General features: G+C 31.8%; 1 protein-coding gene across 1 annotated transcript in view; it reads right to left on the reverse strand.

The window, feature by feature from the left end:
• Positions 1 to 1,305: 1,305 nt before the first annotated feature.
• Positions 1,306 to 23,083, reverse strand: part of LOC129233469 (uncharacterized) — a 38,900-nt gene continuing 17,122 nt past the window's right edge. The window contains exons 4-9 of the mRNA XM_054867491.1: positions 19,979 to 20,030; positions 16,466 to 16,582; positions 10,124 to 10,283; positions 3,650 to 3,794; positions 3,351 to 3,463; positions 1,306 to 1,795 (exon numbers count right to left, since the gene is read on the reverse strand). Of these exons, the coding sequence (XP_054723466.1) occupies positions 1,511 to 1,795; positions 3,351 to 3,463; positions 3,650 to 3,794; positions 10,124 to 10,283; positions 16,466 to 16,582; positions 19,979 to 20,030 (872 nt within the window). The 3' untranslated portion in view covers positions 1,306 to 1,510. The remainder of the gene's footprint in view (positions 1,796 to 3,350; positions 3,464 to 3,649; positions 3,795 to 10,123; positions 10,284 to 16,465; positions 16,583 to 19,978; positions 20,031 to 23,083) is intronic.

Raw genomic sequence — 23,083 nt, forward strand, 5'->3', positions numbered from 1 at the left:
TATTGGTAATACAAATCTGAATGACATTCTTATCAAACTCTGTAGCTACTGTCTATCCCTTAACAATATATAAACAGCAGAAAAATATTCTTTCCATTTTTCTTTTTCTTTTGTACTAAATAGTAATTTCAATTTTCAGTTAAATTTCTCATGAAAATAATTTACAACATGAGTCAGTAAAATTTAATTTCAATATTTTAATACCAAAATAAAATTTCACGTACATATCACAAGTCATTTTGCGCTCACAGCCTCACATTAAGGCATAAAAATTAACATGCTAAGGTCGAAACTCATCCACCACCCACTGTAAATTATAAATACATATTATAAATACTTGATATTATTTCAGAATTTTTTTAGTACATGCCAATTTTAATGTAATGAACTAATCGTGTTATATTTTTAACTACAGAGTAGTCAAGAAGTGGGCATACCCCCCTCTCCTCTTTTCAACAAGATGTTAGTTACAATGAAAGGTTTGCTAAACACACTTCCCACGAAGTCTTCATAGTAACACAGTTGAATTCTGCTCAATTTTCTCTTGCACATTTTGAGACAAAGCATCTCCGAATCTCCTCTAAACAACGAGAAGATGGTGCAGCACTCATCCATGTTACATGTAAGATGTTCGATCATATATTTATTAATATTAAGACATCATGGTATGTGTGTGCAACAAACATTCAACTGTAACCAACATAATGTTTTCAAAAAAAGGAGAGGGTAAGCCCACTACATATGTTTTAAATCAGTGGTGTCCAACCATTTTTTACCCAAGGGCTGCATTTTATATTAAAATGATTCTCGCAAGTTAGACATACTACATAATATTTTTTTAACTATAAAATTCTTTCTAAATAACATGGCAAAACAATGAAAAAGAAAGAACTACAAACCAAGATTTATTGTTGTCACTACTTGATATTTATTCTAAAATTATGAAGTGTGCATTTGTTTTTCCAGAACTCAAAATCTGACTATTTGACAAATTATGACAAACCCCGGTTTTCAATTTGTTGCGTTGAACATAATGGGCCACAAGGGTTAGTTTTGCAGGCTGCATGTGGCCCATGGGATGTTGGTTGAGCACCATTGTTTTAAATTATAAGTAAAAGACTGAAAAAACACACTTGCTGATAATGATTTGTTAGCTTATTTTAAAGAAATTATATATTATCTTGAAGAATTTACATTTAACTAATAGAACAGCAACAAAACTACAGCCTAGGATTTTAAAAAAGTCTTGCTTCCTTTACTTCCACATTTTCATTTTAAAATTGAAAAGTTTCTTTCCACTCAATATTTGTACCTGCCACTATCATAAATGTGCCATTCAAATCTGAACCACAAAAATGTTGATTCAAGTTTGAGCAGCACATTTATGAGATTGATTCAAATTATTTCAAGGTGAAATAACACAATTTTTTGTAAATTATTGCAGTTCACAACACATACATTTGACTCTGGAAGTTAGAAAACGCAAAGTATTAAAAGCAGTACTATTGTACTATACAATGTCTATGACTTGCATATTTCCTTCTAAAGAGTTCGAGTCATCATCTAGATCTACAAGAGTCACTTTATTGCTCATTTTTTCTGTTGCTTTAATGTCATTGTTTTTTGGCTTGTCTACAGTTATTTTAACATCTATGCAACTTCCACTTTCCATTTCAAGGTCTTCTGCCGTTTCCGTGCCTTCAATTTTCTCTCCATCGAACTCAAACACCATTTTTTCCAGAGGGATTTCACGTAACTTAGCGTATCTCACCATCACCTCTTGCATGCTTTCAAGCTGTAATTAAAAAAAAAGTAACAGGTGTAATACTTAACAAAAACATCAAGGACATAATAGTACATTTACTTTTTTCAAACACAATACAAGTTCTTGTTAATTTAACTGATTTTCCTCATGAATACCTCTTTTTTTTCCTTCTTTTTTTTTTTGTAAAAAAAGCTTTTTAATCAATTATCATTCAAAAATTGAAGTATAGTAATGTTTGAAATAATTTTCAATGAACAGCAGGGGGGGGGAGGGAACTAATTTAAACATGGCCAGCAAAACCAGTTAAGGAAATATTTATACATAAAAAAGAAGTTACATCAATTAATATTTACAAGTGCTAATTTTCTTCAAGAATATAATTCTATTTTGTGTTTTAATGATGGGGGGGGGGGGAGAAAAAAAAAGGAAATATTTACGTGCTAGCATTAGCTTAGGCAATGTTAACAAGAACATGATATATTGGCAAATAAGCTAAAGTGCAAGAAAAATTACACAATATCAGTTTTAAAACAAGCACAAATGAACTGAAAGTTTTTAAGGGCGTTTAGAATTAACTTTATTCAAATTAATTTACTGTTTTAATTGATAAAATCTAAAACTTATTTGTAATATAGAGAGAGTCCTACAACATTGATATTCTATTCTCATTCTATGAACCACCTTGTATTTTTTTTTCTCACTGCTCATTTGACAACAATGGTTATGTATATTTTTTTCCCAAACAATCATAAGTTTTAATTTACAGGAAATGATATACAGCCCCCACAACATCATTTTAACGATACCCGATTTAACGATTTCCTCAATTCAATGATAAATTTCACTGGTCCGGATTCAATTGCATTGAATGTCTATTTTCCTCAAAGAAACGATAACTTTTCTAGTCCTTTGACAATCGTTAAATCAGGACAATATTGGGCGAAAAATATACTATGTCAGTTTCAAAACAAGCATAATTACCGAGTTTTTATGCAGAACAAAAAATAAAATAATGAAATTTATTCAAATTTAGTTTTTGGTTTCCGTGCTATATCTTTAAGCCTTAAGTACCACATAAAATGTATTATCTCTACATAGTATAAAATGAAGTTTCAAAAACTCGTCTGTTTGTTTAAATGCGCAAAACTCAAGAACTACAAGGCTGATTTCGCTGAAATTTTCACAGTATATTTCTTTTGCACACCACTGGAAAGAGTGGCTTTTTTTACTCCAGATCTAACTTGACCTGTGGTCAAAAACTACACTTCTATCTTCAAAGGAAACAAGTTACAAGCCTTTTTAAAATCAAGTTCAAAATATCTTATTTCCGTTCAAATTGTTAACCATTTTCTTTCTCATTTTAATTCCTTAAACTTATCGTCATTGTTTGGGAAGGGAAATTGTTTGCATGATGTTTTTTTAAATTTATTTATTTAAGCCTGATTGTTGAATATACACAATTTTCATTTTCAAGGTAGACCGGGCAACACAGCTAGTTTTTTGCATAAGTTAAATATGTAACAATTAGTGGGAAAAACCAAAGTCATTACGGAGCATCTTTACTGTAAGTTTAAAATTTACTTACTCTATGAATCGCCATGTCTATTTTTTTCTTACTGTCATTAGACTGCATTTTCACTTTTATTTGGTTGTCATCCAGTTCAGTTTCATTTTTCTCTGCCTTATATGGCAAACATTCTGGAAATAATTTTTAAATGAAGAGAAACAGCAAATGTAACGGTTGAACAATATTAAAAAAAAAAATTCCAACTGCTATACACTCAAAACCTTAATGCATATTTTAAAAATTTGTTGAATTAACAAATTTTTTTTAATCTAGAAAGAAGCAAAAAAAAGCAAAAAAAAAAAAAAAAAAAATCTTACCAATTAATTCATAAAATTTAATGTTTAAGCTGCTTGGAGTGTCATCAACTTGAATATTTCTGTCTTTATGGCATAATAAGACTTCTGAAGCCTTAAGGTTGAAAGCATCAGCTACTTTACAAAATATGGAGGAAAATTTCTCACTCTAAAAATTAAAAAGAGAAAATTAAAATAATTAATCTAAACAGAAATATTTGATTTTTAGTTATTCTACTGACAAAATTTTATATTCCCAGATATGAATGAGCTGGTTAAATAAAAATTTGTACTTAACACATTACAGTATACTGTCGACTCGTGCTACAACGCGATCCGACTTACGCGAAATGACTATAACGCGAGTTTTTCAGGAACAACGTATTTTAAAGCTAAAGCGAATTTTTCGCTCTCGACATGAAAATATTTGGAATTCTTGTATTGTAGACTATAGAGACCCTGAAAGAGGGGTGTTACCATAGATGTAAATGTTATAAAAGTAAATGCGAAGCTACTGTATTTAAAAATATATTAGAATGATGATCAGATTGCTCAGCATAAATCATCATCTTTAATTTATAAGTTATAAATGTAACTTATTGTATCTACTGTATAGTACACTTACAGTGCAGTGCTCCATTATTAATACATACTGTACGTACCATACGGTTTTATCTCTATGTCTCTCTCTCTCTCCCACTGATCATTGATTTTGTGCAATGTAACTGTATTTTATGTTGAATAATGCAGTTTTTTCTTTTTAAATACAGTAAAAATTCTGCTCTTTATGTAAGAAACGGTAATATATGTTTACAAAACAATCTAAAACAGTTTAAAAGGTGTTTAAAATTGTCTAAAATGATTGGGTATGTTAATAAAAAAATCATATACACAACATTTTTCCACAACGGGAAATTTCGACTTACGCGAGGAGTCGTGGAACGCATCCCTCGCATAAGTCGGGATCCGACTGTAGTTGTACGTAGTTTTATGCATTAAAAGAACACACATATAAATTTACATAATAATTCCCATGCTGTCCTTTACAAAAGGACAGCATGTAATAACACACCTCAATTACACCTGATACAGAGTTGCCACAAAAATTCAAGAATGAAATTCCCTGACATTTCCAGTCGATTCTAGAAAAAAATTCCAGGTTAATAAATTTTGACTTATGTTATTTAATATCAATACTATATAATTTTTACTGTAAATAAACCTATTTTAGTAACCAAATAATGCTTTGAAACATTATCAATAATTGTTATCAAAATTTGGGTTAGGTTAAGATAAACTTAAAATTAAATTACAAATTCTTTGAAAGACCAGATATTTCCAATTAATACTTTTATTTTTGAATCTCTGCAATTGCATTGTGCAAAAGTTTCCCTTTCAATGCAAACATTTTATTTTACTATAAACTTTTTCTTAGCACTTTTTTATACTTCTCTTCTTACTTTGCAACTTTTTCTTATGGCAAGATGATATGTACTAGGAACCATTCTAGCATGATTGAGCACATTGTAAGAAATCCCATTTGATTTGATTCTCCCTCCCTCCTCTCAGCATGAATAACATCATTCCGTCAGTCCTTAATGCTACAAGAGTTTTCATTCAAATTTTTGACTAACATGCTTTTGTTGAAACTACACTCTCAACTAGTGGTGCGACATCCATTAAAAAAAAAAATGTTTAAAAATAATAGATGTTCAAAATTAAAACATCAATGTTTTAACCAAAACCACGACGGATGTTTTAGACATGTTGTGAAAAAATTATCAGCATTGTGAACTTCTAAAATATTTTTCTAAAGGAGAATTATTTTTAATTCAAAAGGATTTTTCACAAACTGTTAACTTTAAAAGCAAATGAAGAACTAAAAAATCAAATGCTTTTACAATTTAGTATTTTCACAAAAAAAAAAAAAAAAAATGTAATTGCTAATTAAATAGGTAACAGTTAAATTTTGCAAAAAGAAATAAATAACTAAAGCAATTCTAATCCAGAATTTATTAAAATAACTTCCAACCATTGAAATACAGTAAACTGCCAATCATTTGTGAGTGGATTATCTGCGGGGTGGATTATCAGGAAGTCATTTAACAATCTGGGACATGGATTTTCACAGTAAAAAACAAAAAACCAACAGCTGATTTTTTTTTTTTTTGTCGCGAAATTGTAAATAAACTCAGTTATTTTTGTTTCATTTGTTAATTCCTTTTTTGTATTTTCTTCATTGCGCTTACACTATTTTTTTTTTTTTTTTTTTTTTTTTGATGTTATGTTCTGTTGTGCAAAAAAAAAAAAAATTTTTACTATACTGTATATATTTTCAATGTTTGATGAAAGTATTATTATGCATCAACAGGGTTCGCAGATATATATCACGAATCACGATATATAATTAATATTTATTTTGAAAATATCATGATTTTTTGATACTTTCGATATTTATTTTTTCAAAGTACGATATTTGTGATATAAAAATTAAATGTATTATTCATACTAATATATTCTTTAAAATTAAATAATCCGAAGTAATACATTCATGTAACATATTAATGCATCATTAATATTATGTAAATAATATAATCTTCCTTCTTTATTTTCTATTTATAAAATTATTAGTAATGTAGTAATTTTAATTGGCCAGAAAAGAAAAAAATATATATGGATGTGTACTGACTTAAGCATATTTTTTATTTCTGAACTATATAAAATTTGAAAAAGTATTTGACCAAAGAAAAATGAGTAACGCATCTAATGCTTAAGTAATTCAATTAAAATTAATAGATATGTATCAGTTATGCTATATTTTATTTCTAATAGATTAAATGATGATATTTTACAAATGATTGTAAATATTATTTGTACTTATGTCATTTAAAGTATATAAATTTTTATATAAAATACATATTTATCACTACAAATAATGAAGGAAACATTAATTTTAAAACTGATGCACTATAGTAATAACATAAGAAAAAAATAGCACAGTGATTTGAGGGAGCAGTTACTATTTAATGATTTAATTTTGTGTTGATCGAAAATATCGGACATATATCAAAATGTCCGATATATATCAAAATATTCGATATTTTTGAAAATATCATGATATTTTCGAACCCTGTGCATCAATACAGCTAAATTTTTCAGGAAGGACAATTTCTACCTTTTTTGTTTCTAATTTTAGCCTTTTTGTGGTTTATTCGTGATTTTTATTATCCGTGACACTTGTGCCGCCCAATTCTATGGATAATCTGGAGTTTACCATAATGGTAAAGTTTGATGGATGCAAAAGAACTGAAATCTCAAACACTGGAGGCGGATTCATAAATTTTTGTAAGGGGGGGGGGGCACGTTTCAATGCCCCCCTTACCCTCCCCTAAATTTCTCTATGGAACAACCTGTGCCATGGATCGTATTTCCTCAAATTTTCATCAAACGTCATATTTCTGTAGGCAAACAAGCTGGACACGTTACCGTAAGTTTTGAACACATTCTTCTTTTGTAAACGAACAAAGAACTCAAAATGGCAATAGCCCAGTTGTTGTTGCATGCCCCTATGGTCAGCAGAGCTAGACCAGGTCCATGAGTTCGTGTATCACTCATGGGTGGGGAAAGAAAGCAGCCTCCGTTAGTTGCAAGAACTTGAGCACCAAAAAACAGGTGGAGGACTGACTTAGCTCGGATGCCCCAGGCTTTAGCTGAGCATATTGGAGTGGCCTTCACGCCTTGGGTGGCCCTACCAGGAGAATAAAAATAGCCCAGTAAAACAACCCAGTCAATCCTTTGAATTATGAAGCACTGAGAAGCAGACCTTGCAGAATCAAGCAAAAAATGGGTCCCCATCGATTTCATATACTATTTTTTCGGATATAAAAATTGAAGGTTAATAATAATCATAATAAAATTCATGCCACAGGGGGGTCAGTTGACCCTTTGACCCTCCCCTGAATCCGTCCTTGTCAAACACAACATGCAATTTTCAGCAAAGTCACTTTCAATGTTGGCATGTTTCCAAAAAAAAAAAAAAAAAAAAAAACAAGTTTTAACCTACAAAAGTTAAAATTTTGAGACTTTAAATTTTTATGATAATTCATTTCATGAAAAAGGAAAAAAAATTAGAATGAATGCTATTAAAATACTAGTAAGACACATGCTTTGCGGGGGAAATACTAATAATTTCCAGCTTGAATTTTATATTTTTTTTCAAAAAAAGCAAAATTAAATGTTATGATATTAATCAGAGCTTTATGATTTTCGTAAGTTATTTTATTTTCTTTATTTACTTAATTTTTTGTAGCCTTTTTACATTCAGTACTTTAAAAAATGAGAAGGAATTAACTGATATTTCCAGAAACTTCATTAATTTGTCACTTTTCCTGACATTTCCCTGGACTAATTTAGATAATTTTCATTTTCATAGAAAATTTCAGGTTTTCCAAATTTTCCAGGTATAATTCCAGGGTTTCAACCCTGGTGATAGATAGCATTTTTGATAATTTTTGACTTCATAAAGCACCATATTGCATTATGTAAGCAATAGTAAAAACTCATTCATTTACGTACATACACTCAACAAAGTTTACAGTTCAAAAAGTCACAGGCTAGATTGATGAATCTTGAAGAAGAATAATGCATGAATTATTTGAAGACAGAATTTTCAGATGTCCAAGTAAAAGTGATACTTCTGATAGAAGAATTGATTTAGGCCAGCTATTCTCAACCGGTAGTCAGGCAAACGGTACTGGTATACAGAAAAAATTTACCAGCCCTCAGAGATTTTTACTTGTCCAATGTTAAAAAAAAAAAAAAAAAAAAAAAAAAAAAAAAAAAAAAAACTTGTGTTTTTGTTCTTACACAAGAAAAAAAAAAGGAAAAGAAAACACCATAGTAATAATAGTATTATCTTATGCGACATCTTCAATGTGTATTTTTTGATTAATTTTCGTACTTGTCTACGAAATTTTCAGCAGTGTTTATTGCTTAAGTATACCTAATTCTAATAAGCTTATTCTTAGCATTTAAATATTTTTTGCAACAGTTCTTAACATTCCAATGAAGTTTTATTTATATATTTATTAATTCATTTATTATAGCTATTTTGTAATAAAGAAAAAAAAACACCTTCAGCCTTTCGTAATTTTTTTACAAGCATTTAAGGATCCTCCAGTTGAAAGTTTTTTTTTTTTTTTTTTTTGCAAAAGAAAAGGGAAAAAAAGGAAAAAACTTCATAGTCTGCAAAATTTAAAAAAAAAACATGTTTTTACTAGTCTGCAAATGCAAGTTTTTTTCCCCCTTAACAAAAAAAAAAAAAAAAAAAAGAATAAGAAGAAAAATAAAACTGGTCCACGAATTTTTTTCAAAAGTTGTAGCTGGTCCGCTGGTCAAAAAAGGTTGAGAAATGCTGATTTAGGCTCCTTCACTTTTACCAGACAGCATAAAAAAAGTGTGGGTTTTTTCAAGTTTGAGTGATGATGAAAGCAGAGATGTGGACATATTTACAGTATTACCAAAAAATTAAAGGGACTATCTGGTCGAAATAGGCCAACTGAAAGCACACTTTTTGTCACATGCCAAATTCATAGAATTGATTTTATAATTCTGTCACATAAAGAGTGTAACCAGTGGTCTACACACTGAGCTAAAGAACTGGTATCAAAGAAAACAACTTGCAACACATTACAAATCAAAATTGGTTATTCTACTATAGGAAACTGCTAGATTGCTGCAATTTTAAAAAGTAATGAAATATTATTCTGTAAGTGTTGTTTGAGCACTATTTTGAAAAATTGGAGAAGTAAGTGTTTAAACTTTATCAATCATGCAATATTATTTTTAAAAACTGTTTTATGTTTTTTTTTTTTTTTTTGGCAATTAGAGCTTATTTAATCTCATTGTTTTTTGTAATTTTCTTCCTAAAGAACAGAAAAAAATAAAAAAATCTAGCATTACAAATTGTTTTTTGTTTTTAAAATATTATTTAAAATCCAGAAAATCTAAAATTTTGAGTTTATGAAGGGTGATATGAGGTTTAAATTATTAGGGCATCAAAATATTATTGTAAGTTTGTAAATAGTTCTTATGTAAAAGAACAACAATGACATTTTAGTATGAAACCACTTAAAGGTATTTTAAAACATTAATTCAGTTCCTTTTAACCTTTTAAACAAGAGCCTGCAATATATAATATTTTTAAGCAATTATTTATTTAGAATTTTCTCAAGTGATAATGCTTAAAAAGAACAAGGCCATGATAACAAAGAGCATTTTTTTTTTTGAACAACAAAATTTAGTAATAAAGATTTGCTGCTCCTCCCCCTCCCCCTTCAAACTAAATTCTACATCAAAAGCTAAGAATGGAGACGGCATTTTACAAACATATGTCAAGAAAACACACTTCAAGAACAATAAATAAATAAGACTAAAGTTCAATCAAAACTGCAGAGATTAAGGTTTAAACATTTTAACATAATATATAAATATTCATACTTGTTGGCATTTTATTTTCTTAATGTCAGCAAGATAATGCACTTTCAAGGAAAGCTCGGAATTCTTCTGGGGGGTAGAACAATCCAAATCGATCACTTCAACATTCAAATCATCATCTGAGAGGTCAAATGAAAGCACACGAGCATTTTCTTCTTCAATTCTGAGAGAAAAAACAATATAATAAAGAAAGATAACTAGTTTTTAAATTTGAAATATTGCTTTTAAACTGCACACACTTTTTAGCTTAAAAAAATGAATAAATTAATTGCTCGATCTATTTGCACAGGTGTATTTTTACTCAGAGATTTGCACCTTATTCCCAAAAATTTAAACTTCGGCTCTTAAATTGTTACAGATTCGAATGCAAAGAACCGTCAAAATAGGAAGTAACTTTCTAAAAGGCTTTCTTGTACTTGAAAAATACTGATTTGTACTTGTTGCAAACGTGACCGTATAGTCACGCCCACTTTTGATCCAAAACGCCACTTTTTGAACAAACGATTTGGCACCAAAAAAAGTTTTAATTAGGACGTTTTCATAATTTCAGCTTTAAAACAGTTGATGAGGGACTTACAGTAGGAGGATAATTTTTTCCTCTGCTGCAGTTAGTTATGCATATTAGAAGTACAGAATAAAATAAGCTGTTATTAGCAGTCTTTTATTACAACAAATATGATTGCACTTGAAAATGAGAAAAAAATTGAAAATGCTAGGGTAAAGCTTTAAAGTAATGTAATAATTACTTTTGCACTCTACTTAATAGCTTTTAATTTTTATGAACTATGTTTAGAAAATATAATTTTTTACCAAAAACAAATGTTTTATTTAAAGGCTTATATCTCTTGTACTTACCCTACCATTTTCCATTTGTCATCTAATCCACATCCCGTTTTTAGGAATGAGCCCATTTTTCATTTTTCCTTAAGTTTAAGCAATTTTTTAATCGTGAAAGACTATTAGTACCAGCCAACTTTTTCTGTGTTTCTAGTATGCATAACTGCAACAGGGGAAAAAATTAGTCTCCTACTTTAAAACCCTTGGCTTTTTTAGGCTCCAAATGACGAAAATGGCACTTTTTGAACCATGATTTGACTCTGGGATATTTCTAATTAGGCTTAGTGATGTAAAACACCCGGGTATTTATTTTTAGGGGTAAATACCCAGGGTATATACCAGGGTAAATACCCAAAATGGGTATTTACCCAGGTATTTATTTAAAAAATTTATATTCAACTAAAATAGTTTTCTATATGTATTTCACTATGTATATTTATACAACCATATGCAAAACAATAAATTTTTGTCCAAAAGTTGTATTTTGACCAAATATTTAAAGAATTATTGTATGAAACACAACTTAGCAATCAAATATGATATTCACATTAAATGTGTTGGATATGCCCAATCAATGTCGATAGCCAAATTTCAGATATAAAAAGCCATTCTACAAAAAGTAAAAAGCTTAACTGGTTACAAAAAAAAATTTTTTTTTAAGGTCCTAGTCTTTTATAACCCAGTAATTTGTCTCTGCATGACATCAAAATGTGACGAAATGTCGCTCAATTTATTATTACTATTTATTTACCTATATCTTTCACAGAAATTTCCTCCAAACCTAGTTCAAGTGTTCAGGCTTATTCCGCATTTAATTTTTTCATTAAGTCTTAGATTTCACTAAGCCTTTAATTAAAAAATTATAATACATAAATTTTTATACTTTTAATCATTCCTTTTTTGGTTTATGTTAAAAAAAATCATCACCTTTTGATATACCACCTAAATTTTTTTTTTGCAAAATGCCCAATTTCTAGGGGATTTACCCTGCCTTCGGATATATACCGAAAAAAAAAAATATCTTCCCACACTACATCACTAATTGGGTGCATTAAAAATAGTTTGAATAAATTTTCATCATGAAGTACCAGGGAGCAAATGCAAATGAGCAAGGGAACAAAAAAACAATATTTTGATGTTTTTTTTTTTTTTTGCTTATTAATGTGAAAACTGTTTCTATATTTGCCACGTTATCACTTAAACAGCAATAAAATAAATAAATAACATCATAGTCTTAATAACTTCTCTGTTTATTCTTCCAAACAACCCTCATGTTTCCTTTTGTTTTTTTCATTTTGGATATGACTAACCTAGATTCTGATTTTGAAATCCTGAAGTTCATCATTGAATTGCTTATACTTCTCCAATTATGACATTGAAAAGAAAGATTCTTTGGTTCACAATATGTTTCTTTCATAATTTCATCAAGTCTTTCAATTAAAACTATTATAAACTGTGTAATACATATGTATGTATCAGTTTTACCAATTATTTCATATTAAGATTTAAAAAAAAAATTCCCATTCACTTTTTGCATTTTCTTGTAAAATACCCAGTTTAAAAATATTTACCTACCCGCTGGGTATTTACCTGATCCACATCACTAATAGGCTTAACTTAAATTGTTTCTTCTTTGTAAAAAAAAAAATTCATTCTTTCAAATTTGCAACAAGTCCTGTTTGATCCTCCTACTAATTTAAATAAATTTACTAGAGCTTTTAGAAAAAGTATCAAAAAGGCCAAATTTTACTCATCGGCGGAACAAAAAATAGATATGTACTATATCCCAGTACCAAAATTTTTTCGAGGAAAAAATATAACAGTTTAGGGGTGCAAAATATTAGTACATATTACCTACTAAATAAACTTCTAAAGCAAGCAATAAAATTTAAATGAAGTATTTGAGAGAAGAAATGGCGGCACAGCTTAGTACAGATAGCTTTTACTATACCGCCTATACAGTCGACTCTCGATATCTCGAAGTACGAGGGACCAAGAAAAAGATTCGACATAGCCGAAGTTCGAGATACCGAAAACTAACTATTATTTCCCTTTTGAAACAATTGTAAAAGTAATTAAACAAAACCACACATAAATGCTCAGATAGGAGAGAAAACTTGTATTAGTTTCCCCCCCCCCCCCAAAAAAAAAAATACAAAAGTGTGTAAAACTTGAAGAACATAAGCAAAAATAATATTACTAATAAAAAAATGTATTTCTTACTTCACATTTAATAAATATTGCTTTATACTTGCTTGTTTTTTTGAATTAATATTTCTGCTATGTATGAAATCATTAATTTTACTCATGGCATTGAATATATCCTGTGGAACATTTTCCCGACTTTCAATAGAACGATGAATAATCGATAGTGCATTACTAACATCTGCATTTGTTGGCAAATCATTATGTTCAGAAATTTCAATTTTCTCTTCATTGTCCGTACCATCTTCTTTAGCTGTTACTTCTGCAATAATATCTTCATCGCAAAGTTCACCGCAGGTAATGAGCTCGGAGTCAACGTTTACGAAGTCAGAAAGTTCCAATGATTGTTCTTGAAACACATCTCTGAACTCGTTGTCCAAACATTCGTTAACCTCATCAACAATATTGGGAGCACTTGAAGGAAAGAATCCGCATTTCTGAAAACAATGAGCAATTGTGTCTTGGGAAACATCATTTTGCCAGGCACTAAAAACCATTCGAAGAGCATCTAATACCGATATGGAACTTGTATGCTCTTTATTATTTTCAATATCGTTGATGAGCTTTCTAATTACTCGTTTCCTATAATGCACTTTTAAATTACGAATTACTCCCTGATCAGCTGGCTGAAGTTTTGCCGTTGTATTTGGTGGGAAGAATTCAAGCTTAATTGACTTTAAATTTTTTAACTTTGGATGTGCTGGACAATTGTCCACAAACAGCAAAACTTCTCGAGATTTTTTATGAAAACTCAAACCAAGTTTTCTCACGTATTCTTCAAACAGCTCGCTGGTCATCCAGGATTTCTTATTGCTTTTGTAATTTACCGGCAAAGATTTGACGTTTTTAAAGCAACGTGGGTTTTTCGATTTACCAATAACTAAGAGGGGTAATTTTTCTGATCCATCAGCATTGGCACCAACAAGAACAGTTAAGCGATCTTTGCTCATTTTTCCTCCAGCGCAGGACTCTCCTTTGAACATTAAAGTTTTTTGGGGAACACATTTGTAGAATAATCCGGTTTCATCAATATTAAAGACGTCTGATGCTTTGTAACCAAACAGTAGGGTGGGAAGTCTTATTCTCCATTCTTCACAAAGACTTTCCGGGACGTCTTTAGCTTCTCCATGTAAATTCCGAAAAACTATATTATGACGAGCTTTAAACCTCTTGAGCCATCCACTGCTTGCTACAAAGTCCATGTGTCCAAGGAGTTTGCCAAAATCAAGTGCTTTTTCACGAAGGAGAATTCCACTCACAGGGATTTCAGTCCACTTATGCTCATAATTTTTAAACCATTTCAAGAGTGCCGTTTCAATGTCGGTGTATGTGCACTCCTTGATTTTTTTACGATTAAGATTTGCAGAACCGCCCTTTGTTTCGTAATGTTCTAATATTTTTTCTTTGTTCGACATTATTGTCGATAATGTATTCGGCGGTATGCCATATTTCAGGGCCAAGTCCTTTTTCTTAACGGTAGGATTATTCTCTACATCTTTAATTAAATCGACCTTTTCTTCAATAGTTAAAATTTTTAGCTTTCTCTTACTCATTTTTCAAAACGCTGAGCATGCAATCATTTACTAAATGCTATGAGTGCTAAAAAGCTGAGATCAGCGAAGCTTCAAGTGAGCAGTTCCAAGTTCAATTGGTGGGTCACTAACTGGTTTAGCCCTCACCCAGGGGGTATTACACATGCTCTCTTTCTTGCTAATCCCTTATCAACGTCTGGTCTATCTCCCTTTTGTACTCGTTCTAACAGAGCCACTGAAAAGAACTTATCGAAGCGTGAACAAGCAACGCGTGAACGAGTGCATTTTAGCTCTTTCTCTCGTCAAAAGAGGTGGCGACCTGTCAATTACGCCCCCGTCTTCAAAGCCCTAACAAAAGGGAGCAGGTGGTGAAAATAGCAGAATTTTCTCCGTCATTTTACGGTCAAGTTGGTTTCGCTACTGATAATCAGGACAATAAATGTTAAGAGATGTCTGTCTCAAACTTCGAGATAAGCGGAGTGAACTTCGAGTTAACGAAAAAAAAAACCCATTAAGAACATTAGCAGAAGTTTGGGACCATCCAAAAACTTCCGACATAAGCGGAAATTCGAGTTCAGCGAAGTCGAGATATCGAGAGTCGACTGTATTTCTTCATTTCTCCCAATTTTGCCTTAAAATTTATTGGCTGCTTTAGAATTAACCTAGATGTAAAAACATCAACTTTAACAGTAATTTTTGAGTGTAGTAATCAAGAAATCATATAGTTATTTTATTCTATTCATATTATGCCATTGCAAATCAGTTTGATTTGAATGGATTTATTTACATAGAAGTGTCTTATAAATCAAAATTTTTTTTGTGTGTGTAACAAATATGTTTCTCTATATTTTTAAAAATATCAGTTACATGATAAGGAAATTAATCACTAAAAATCATAAAGTTTGATTAAAAAAAATATTTTGAAAAGCAGGATTTACAAAATCTGATGTATAAATTAGAAAATTATATATATATTTTTTCATTTGATAAGAAAAATCATTTTTTTCCACACCCTGTTAATAGAATTCTATTGCATCAAAGAATTTGATTTAAGTTTGGAACGTATAGAAAATTAGTGAATTTTCATTTTAACCATTTTGTTCTTTTTCTTCTGGCATTCTGGACTTTTTTTGGCAAAGTAGCAACCTCGCAAGAATACCACAAATACTTTATTTATATATACTTTTTAACAGTGGGGAAACAATCATGTTTTTAAATATGAGTATTTTATTATCAGATTAGCTATTACAAACTGCTTCCCCTTGGTTAATTTTGAGCACTGGTTGTTTAGTGATGTAATAGGTCTTTATAAACCATATGGTGAGCATATATTTTCAAATTAAAATTTTAATGAAAATAAAAATAAATTTAGTTCAATTATTTTGTAACAGAACTCAAAAAATCATAGAAATCAACAAACCTGATTATTGTTCAGGATGCAGAAAGATTGCACACACAAAAGTTCTTTCACTTGCACATGAAAAAGGCTAACATTATTTTCATTTCTGAAATTGAGTAGCAATCTTTAAACATCTGCAGCTGGTTTTCTATAGGTGGACAATATAAAACAAGATGGGGGTGATTTTCCTTTTCAACTTTGAAAGAAAAAAGCAAAAAAAAAGCGGAATTCCCCTAATTTGCAGAAAACAATCACATGTATGCTTTAAGTATATTTTTGATTTATGAGTTTCATCAAGAATTCACTTTGCAAAGGATTTCTTAATTCACACATAAAGTATATTAATTAAAATAAACAAAACTAGATACTTACTGCTGCCTTTTATATGCTTCATCTTCTTGAAGCCTTTGCAAGCGTCTTTTTGTAGTTTTAGATAAGTTTAAATCTTCTTCTTCTGCAGCCTGCAATAAAACTTCTTCAGAGGTTTTTCTGAAGGAAAGATAAAATTAGAAATTAAAAAAAAAAAAAGCATTTGACAAAAAAAAAAAAAAAAAACTATTAGCAACATAACATCTCTTAATTATACCAGTGATAGACATTAATAATCACAATTGATTATTAAGTATTTCAGCTTTTATAAAGTCTTTTATTCGAACATTAATGAAAAAGGTTATTTAATTTATGAAACATTATTAAACTTTTCCTCAACTTCAAGTCCAAATAAGAAAATGCTAGGAACTCTCCCCCTGTCAGCCCTTTGGCTGATCAAGGTAGCACGTGCGGTAATGAATGCCAGACGAGACATGTGTCCCACACATGGAACTGATTTGGTCAGGCCGGAAATACAAATACAAAAGTGACGACCAGCAACAAGCTCTGGGCCCAGCTAGACTGGTTCCTAGTCAATTTACAATCCCCAGTGAAGATCAATGGCCATTTTAAAACTATCTACTCTCTTGCTCATTACCACCTCTTCCGGTAAACTGTTCCAAGGTTCCACTACCCTGCTATAATAATAATTTTTCCTAATATCCATGTTAGCCTGAGATTTAAATAGCTTAAAACAATGACCCCTTGTCCTGTTTTCAGCGCTTAACTTCAGCCCCGTAACATCTTTCATTTTAATAAATTTAAACAACTGAATCATGTCCCTCGGTCTCTTCTTTGCTTAAGACGGTACATTTTTAACCTTCTAAGCCTGGAATCATAGTCTAAGTGAGAAAGTCCATTTATTAGCTTTGTAGCTCGCCTTTGAACCCTTTCCAATACATTAATGTTTTTCTTAAGATAAGGAGACCAAAACTGAACAGCATACTCCAAATGAGGTCTTACCAAACTTCTATATAAGGGCAGAAGAACTTTAGATTTGTTTGAAATAGATCTATTGATAAACCCAAGCATCTTATTGGCCTTGTTACTAGCAATGCTGCACTGTTGGCTAAACTTTAAATCCTGACTTATTAAGACCCCCAGATCAGTAACTTTGTCTGCCTGACTAATGACTGAACCTTGCAAATAATAACTTGTACACTTATTTCCATGCCCTAAATGTAGCACTTGACATTTCCCAACATTAACAGCCATACCCCATTTATCAGCCCACTCCGTAATATGATCTAGATCCTCTTGCAGCTGTTTTGCTTGTTCTTCATTATCTACAGTCCCCATAACTTTGACATCATCAGCAAAACAATTCATGTTCCCAGAAATATTTTTGTGAATATCGTTCATAAAAACAATGAACAAAACAGGCCCTAACACTGATCCTTGAGGAACCCCGCTTAAAACCTCACTCCAATTAGAGTAATTTCCCCTTACAACTGCCCTTTGTTTCCTTCCAATCAGCCAGTTTTTTACCCAAATGAAAGTTTTCCCTCCTATTCCTATATCAGCTAATTTGCTAAGTAGAGCAACATGCGGTACTTTATTGAAAGCTTTTTGAAAATCAATGTAAACAACATCTACAGGCTTCTTATTGTCCAAAGCCATGCTAACTTTGTCATAGAAATGTAATAAATTAGTTACACAAGATTTGCCTTTCCTGAAACCATACTGAAAACTAGTCAATAGATTATTAGTCTCTAGAAAATTTACTATCTTAATTTTTATCAATGTTTCAAAAATTTTGCAAACCACCGAAGTAAGACTCGCAGGTCTATAATTTCCCACACTCCCTTTAGACCCTTTCTTGAAGAGTGGTGTAATGTTAGCCAGCTTCCAGTCCTCTGGCACTGTCCCCGAGTTATAAGAAGCATTGAAAATATTTACGATTACATCTGCTAATTCCTCCGCACATTCAACTAAAATTTTTGGATAAATATTATCAGGTCCCGGAGCCTTAGTCTCTTTAATTTTTTTCAAATGAAGTAAAACGTCATCCCTGGAAAATACAAAGTCCTCAAGCTGTACTATAGCTTGTGTCTTGTTGGTGTCAACTGTTGAGATACAGTTATCATTAAAAACACTCGAAAAAAAGTTATTAAGAACATTAGCAATATCACTATCGTCCTGAATTAAAATTCCGTGCTCATCAACCAGTGGCCCAATATGACTATTTCGAACTTTCCCCGAATTAGCGTATGCAAAAAACCTCTTGGGATTCCTGTTTATGTTATCTGCCAGTCTTTGCTCCAACTCTCTTTTCTGAATCCGTACCAAATACTTAAATTTACGCCTTGCCTTACAATATTGGAGCCTATCTGCACTGTGACCAGTTTCTCTAAACCTATGAAAAGCAGCTTGCTTGTAATTTAGAGCGTCTTTAGTTTCCCTGGAGAACCACATTGGCCAAATTTTAATGTTGACACCCTTTCTCCTAAAAGGAACATGATCCCCAACCGTTTTCGCTAGCTTTTCCTTAAACTCTGTCCACTGAAGATTCACATCGCTATTGTCCAATCCAGAAGAAAAAACTGCTTTCAAACTCTGCCTAAGTGCCACAAAATCAGTATTTCTGAAATTGGGCACAAACCTAAAATTCTCTACTTTGTGCGTATCAAATTTAATCCCAAACCTAATACTGTTGTGGTCACTGTCTCCAATGTGTTCCCCTACACATAACCCCTGAACAGAACCTTCCATATCACAGAAAACTAGATCCAAAATCACGTCCTGTCGAGTACCCTGAGTTCAATTTGATCTAAAAAACAGTCACCAATTACTTTCAAAAATTCCTCTTCTCTGCTATTACTATGGTAAAAATTCTTCCAATCAATTCCTGGAAAATTAAAATCTCCCATTATAATGACTGACCCCTTGCTTGAAATGTCACTAATAATACTAAACATCTGTTCATCTTGACTCTGGCTTAAGTTGGGTGGCCTATAAATGTTCCCTAAATGTAGTTTATTTCCCTTATTGCTCATCAACTCCAGCCAAATCATATCAATCTCATTAGGTTATCATTAATTATCAATTCATTGCAAGTTAAAGTGCCTCTGACATAAAATAAAACCCCACCACCTCTTTTACCTACTCTATCTTGTCTAAACAAATTATACCCAGCAATAGATAATAAATCATCATCACTTTTGGTAGCCCATGGAACTGGCCGAATGCCAAATGCCAAGGAACTGGTTATCCGTGGGAAAATGATAAGAGACATTCCTACGTTGGCAGTCGAGAGAGATCGGTGGTCTTAGCCGGCTCTGAGCTTAGTTATAATTTGTAATTTCAAAAAGCTGAACATATTGTAGTATAAATAATACGAATAACTCAGGTGTTGAGTAATAAACGTTTTAAATTTTAAAAAATGAGCTCTGGAGTGTAATAATTACACAAGAACTGCACAACAATGCACATCAGTAGAAAAGAAAAAGGGACCAGGAATTCACACCCCCCCCCCTTACATAAATGTAATAGTATAAAAATGCATAATCAACTTACTTTATTTTAATCTTTGCATTTGTTTTACCTCTACCTCTTCCTCTTCTCTTTCCTAAAACAAACAAGTTTTGAAAATTAAAAGGCATTTAACAGAAGATAATTATGAAGAAAATGAATGCCAGAGTTTATCCTGGCCTGGAGAAACACAACTTTAACTAAACAAACTACTTTGAATTTTTCTTAAAAAAAATATTATGAAAAAAAAAACACATTTATGTCATTAATACAATTCAGTTATTACTGTAATTAAATTAAAATAAATAAAACTAAAACTAACTTAATAAAAGTAATTTTATGCCTCAAAAATGACAGAAAAACATTGTTCTTTTTCAGAAAATTAATTTTTTAAACACAATTTAAATAAAAAAAAAACTACTGAACCCCAGAAAAGCATTTAAAATATCATAGCTATCTCTCACTCCATAATGTAAATAGAGTCAATCATTTAGCTCAGTCGTTCATTTCTACCATTTCTTTGCTTTTTCAGCAACTTAACTCCTTCTCATTCTGTTTCAAAGTTGGAAGAAAAAAAAAATCACAAGATCACAGCAAGGACCCAGTTCTGCTCCAATGAAAAATCTAAAAAAGTAATGGAGCTTTGAACAATTGAGAAATCAATATCATTTTCTAAGGATGAATTTTGACAAGCTGTAAAAATCCAACTAATATTTGGAGAAAACCACTGAAACTATACTTTTGATTAATTTATATTTAGTTATAAACATAATGTTGCGAAAAATATGGTCGATATTTACAGTGCTGTGCAAATTAATTGGGACAAGCAGGAAAATTTAAAAATTATTCATAAAGCTGTTTATTTATTATCTATACATTAATAATTGATATGTCCACCTTTTGCTTTAATCACGGCTCTTACTCTCTTTGACATCGAACTGACTAGTCTTTCACACATTTCTTTTACTTCTGGATCGCGAAACCACACTTTAATCACACTCTCTATTAACTTCACTTTGGTTGTACAATCCATTCTCCTCATTCTTGCTTTGCATATCGCCCATAAGTTTTCTATTGGGTTCAGATCTGGTGAGTTGCCCGGCCACTCAAGCAATGACAACTTTTCTGAAGCGAAAAAGCTTTTAGTCAGCTTGGAATTGTGACAGGGTGCCAGGTCCTGCTGAAACACACAGTCGCCTTCCGGGAACCTCCTCCGCAGTGTTGGGATGAGTTTTTCTTGTAATACTTTGATGTATTTCTCACTATTCATCATCCCTTCGATGGGTTGAAGGGTTTCTGGCCCTGAGGCAGTGAAACAGCCCCAAAACATCACTTTTGGGGGGTGCTTGGGGGCTTGCTGGATGTGTCCTGGTCGAAGAGGCTCTCCAGTTGTGCGACGAACGACACTTGCTGTGTATCCATGCACTTCGAAGTGAGTCTCGTCAGAAAAAATAACTTTTTTCCACTGTTCCACAGTCCAATCTTTATGTTTTTGTGCCCACTTGAATCTTTTTTTCTTCATTTCACTTGTCAGGAGCTGTTTTTTGATTGGGCGTCGCGCATGACGACCACGCTCAAGAAGGCGGGGACGAACTGTAGACTCATCTACCTCCACGCCATGGTCAGCGATGGCTCTTGTAATATCGCCACTGGTCTTTTTAGGGTCCATGACACTCATTCTGTGGATCAGAGCATCATCTCTTGGTGTGGTCTTACGTTTCCGTCTGCAGCGCCCTTTCCTGGATGCCTCCACTGACCCCGTTGTTTCATTGAGTTTTATAATCCGTGAAACACTTGATTTTCCAACCCCAACAGCCTCTGCTATCTTCCTAACTGTGAAAGAGGTGTTTTCACTAAGTGCGATTATTTTTGCTCTTTTGCGTGGGGTAATATCCATTATAACTGAAAAATAAAAAAATACTGAAAATCGCTTTAAAGTCCTGCAATTCGCAGAGAAAGAAGAAACACATGTGAACACAACCAAGCTTTATTAATCAATGTCCAACTGACGAATTGGTCGTACTCAATACATAAGAGACAAGTTCAGACAAGTAGAAGACAGTTTTGGGCAGGTTGAGACTTGCAAGTTGCAGTAACAAGGATCCAAAGTCCTTGTCCCAACTAATTTGCACAGCACTGTAGCTTTATCTAGAAATATTTTCATTAGTCTCATAAATGACATGGGCAAAGAGATTGGCGCACAAAGTGAATGAATTGCAATGTTGCAATTATCATTAGTTGTGAGTGAAATTACAAATAATTTTCAGTTAAGTAAATTCATGCATTACACAGGGGTATCCCCGCGCCCCCCCCCCCCAAAAAAAAAGGAAGGGCGCAACCTCCTAAATACTGCAAAGACCCCTAACTCCTCCTAGGTGGGCACCCCTGCATTACACAAACAATAATTTTGATATTACGAGAGAACTGAATTTGCAGCAACTAGTTTCAACTACAAGACAGGATACATTTAAGGCACTAACAAGCAACGATAAAATTAAAAATTTAAAAAAACCCCGACTGAGTCGCAAATGTTGAATCAAGAGGGAAAATTGAAAATCCTTTTAAAAGCCCTTGTACTATTAAAAATAAATTACAAGTATTTCATTTGCTATTAAATAGAAACGGGCAACGGATAAAAATTTTAAATCATTGCGTTTTATTTCCTTGTCGGCCAACAATAAATTCGGTTACTAAGGTTTTGCCGTATTTAAAATCTGCTTTAAAAAACGTTATTATTCGAATTCTATGAAACATGGAAGTTCCAAACACATTCTATCAGACTCGGAAAAAAAAATCTTTTTATTTTGGTATTAAATTTTATAATTTTTAACTATGTTTTCACTGCAAAAATTGCAAAAAACATTTTAGAGGCTTTTAATTAATATCTTCGTTAATTAATGTCATCCAAAGATGCAACCTAGCTAAGAACACTCTTGATCAACTTTCCTTTCGAACAATTTTTTTTTTTCAAAATCGGTCCATCCCTTTAGGCGCTAGAGTGCCACAGACAGACACACAGAAACGTCAAACTTATAACCCCCTTCCTTCGTGTGTCGGAGGTTAAAAAATGCAAGTGAAAAGATAGCAGAGAGAACAAAATTAGACACTGTTTGCACAGATGGATCGCATTGCATACTTGGCAGCAAAAAA

This window comes from Uloborus diversus, unplaced genomic scaffold (assembly GCF_026930045.1).
Source record: "Uloborus diversus isolate 005 unplaced genomic scaffold, Udiv.v.3.1 scaffold_436, whole genome shotgun sequence".
Classification (NCBI taxonomy): domain Eukaryota; kingdom Metazoa; phylum Arthropoda; class Arachnida; order Araneae; family Uloboridae; genus Uloborus; species Uloborus diversus.